This window comes from Eptatretus burgeri, chromosome 16 (genome assembly GCF_056783735.1).
Source record: "Eptatretus burgeri isolate ZD-2024b chromosome 16, Ebu_testis_v1, whole genome shotgun sequence".
NCBI classification, from domain to species: domain Eukaryota; kingdom Metazoa; phylum Chordata; class Myxini; order Myxiniformes; family Myxinidae; genus Eptatretus; species Eptatretus burgeri.
In genome coordinates this window covers 22,191,334-22,194,255 of record NC_140976.1, presented here as the reverse complement: position 1 = coordinate 22,194,255, position 2,922 = coordinate 22,191,334, and the positions used below count along the sequence as shown (strand labels likewise).

General features: G+C 47.7%; 1 protein-coding gene across 1 annotated transcript; it reads left to right on the top strand.

Moving 5' to 3' along the window:
* The first annotated feature begins 944 nt into the window (after positions 1-944).
* Positions 945-2,600, top strand: LOC147010697 (uncharacterized). Its single transcript, XM_085859010.1, has 2 exons — positions 945-1,101; positions 1,226-2,600. Exon 2 carries the CDS (start codon positions 1,329-1,331, stop codon positions 2,598-2,600), a length of 1,272 nt encoding a protein of 423 aa, XP_085715136.1. The 5' UTR covers positions 945-1,101; positions 1,226-1,328.
* Positions 2,601-2,922: the final 322 nt, after the last annotated feature.

Sequence of the window (2,922 nt, the reverse complement as noted above, 5' to 3'; positions counted from 1 at the left end):
AAGTAAACTGAGGGAACGCTTTTGGCTCCTTAGAACTCTGAGGGCAACTCCCTTTCCAATTCCAAAGTATGGTGCCACTGTGTCACATCCTGACAAACCATGTATTGGAAGAAGATCTTCCATAATCTCTTCATTATTGGCTACAGATGCATTGATGTTGATCACTGACTGACCCCTGATTGGTGATACCATCCACACCTGTGAAGTGATCTTCCCAAGATGACAGAAGTGGCACAGCAAGACAAAGATGTCTGTATCGTCTGCCACCACTACGGCTGACTGTGGTTTGATGACTGCCAGCTGTTGTAGAATGATGGTGTCACCCTCTTCCCAGATGGTCTCCAGATCTCTTCTCTGTATTGTCAGACCTTTGTACAGCTCAACTGGAACAGGACGGCTTCCAGTGATGACAAGGCGATGTCGCTTGAAATCATCCTTGTGCTTGATGAGTTCCTCACACAAAAGATCAATCTTGGCAGACTTGTTCTAGAACATTCTGTAATTCATATTTTGCCAGATTTGACTTGGAAGTATACCTGGAGACAGTTTTTGTGATGGAAAATTGTCAAGTTTGGATTTACTGATAGCTCTCCATGCAATTTGATGTGCAAGTCATCTCCATATTTCTGACTTGCATCTATAATTATTGACAAGATTCTCTCAGGTCCACTGTTTTTCTGCAGAGCCTTTGATTCCTGTTCACAATCTTTTCCATACTTGAATTTGAACACACATTCTCCACACATTGTTCATTCAGGGTACACGTACACGACAAATTATCTACATCGACTAAGCACCACCACCACCACCACCACCACCACCACCACCAGTACCTGTAAATAAACATGATGAATTAAGTTTTGGAAAGCAGATCTGTCACACATTACCACAAAATTTGGCATATATATATATATATATATTTATATATATATATATATTGTGGTGAATTAACGTGAATCAAGGGACATGACGCGGGATCACATGTTGTGCGTCTCGCGTATAAGGGGAGGTCTCTGCGGCACGGGTGGATTGTCCCCGGGGCATTGCTATTGACATCGGCTGTCCACTTGATGCTCGTTAACTGAAGGTGCTCATTGACTGGTGAGAATGGAGATTATATCGAACTCCGTGCTTACGCGGATTAGTCTGCAATGGTTAACTGCACATGTATACGTTTCTGCTTATGTACTCCTAGCTGAACCTGTATTTCCTGGTGTGCCCACAGAAGCGGCTCCAATCAAATGGAATAAAGCCTAAACTCTGAAGGTTCATCTCTCGCTCTCATTTCAATTTATTCCATTTGATTTTCTCGGCTCTCTCAACCAAAGATGGACAAGATCTACAAATCAGAGAGGTTCGACGCAGACCCAAACACGACTGACGCAGAAATGAAATGGTCACATTGGTTCTGCTCCTTCTCACACTATCTGACCATCATCGCGGAGGGAGCTGACAAATTTGCCGCTCTCGTGAATCATGTCTCGCCCGGCGTGTACAGGCTCTTCTCGGGGTGCGACACTTACGAAGCAGCGATTGACGTGCTGCAGGCGCTCTACGTGAAGCCCAAGAACGAGGTATACATACGACATCTTCTCAACACACGCAAGCAAGCAGCCGGGGAGACAATCGATCAGTTCCTGCAAGCTCTGAATCAGCTGGGAAAAGACTGCAGCTTCCGGGCGGTAAGCGCCGAGGAACACCGAAAGGAAGCCACACGGGAGGCATTCATCCAAGGACTCAGATCAGCCCACATACGGCAACGCTTACTAGAGAAAGCGCAACCCACTCTTGACAAGGTAGTCGATCAGGCTCGAGCGATGGATACGGCTCAGCAGCAATCTGAGTCATTTGGGACACCGATGCTGCTCATGAACGCTGCTACGATGGGAACCCAAGGAACCCCACTGGCACAGACACAGCCAGACATGAGGGATGGAGAAACACCCGAGGAGCCGGATACCCAGACCTCGTCAAACTCCTCAGCAACTGCTCCGGTCGGTAAATGCTTCTTTTGTGGGTACAAAAGGCATCCTCGTCAAAAATGTCCTGCCAGAGATGCCACATGCATGAATTGCGACAAGAAAGGGCATTATGCCAGGGTATGTAAATCTACTCTAAGGAGGAATAAACCCACTTCTGCGGCTCTCTACTCGCAAAATAAATTGACTGCAGCCTCCCCGGGGAATCTATCCAAGGCTATCATCAACGTGCGAATTAACGGGCATATGGCTGAGGCACTGATTGATACCGGTAGCTCTGAAAGTTTCGTCAACAGCTCGCTAGTGAAGGGCAGGAAATGGGTAATCCACCCGACTGACAATACGGTATGCATGGCCGCCACCTCACTACAATCCCGCGTACGAGGGTACTGCAATGTTGAATTGGACGTAAAAGGGTACACGCATCGGGATGTAAAGGTGCTGGTGCTTCGTGATTTGTGCGCAGACGTAATTCTGGGTCATAATGTCCTCAAGCAGCACACGAGCGTCGAAATACCCTTTGGAGGAAGCAAGCCTCGTCTAATTTTAAATGCGCTGACCACCGCGGAGGTGACGTCCCCCAGCTGTTCGCTAACTTATCGCCGGTCTGCAAACCGATAGCGATCAAATCGCGGCGATATACCACTGCTGACATGAATTTCATCACTTCAGAAACCAAGCGATTACTGGAGGAGGGAATTATAGAACCGAGCGATTCGCCATGGCGCGCACAGGTGTTAGTAACCAGCAGTCAGAACCATAAGAGACGGATGGTTGTCGATTATTCCCAAACGGTCAATCGCTTCACCCAACTCGACGCCTACCCCTGCCGCGCATAGATGAGATGGTCGAACGCGTGGCCAATTATAAGGTATTCAGTACCATCGACTTGCGAAGCGCCTATCATCAAATTCCCATCCGAGAGGAAGACAAACCGTACACT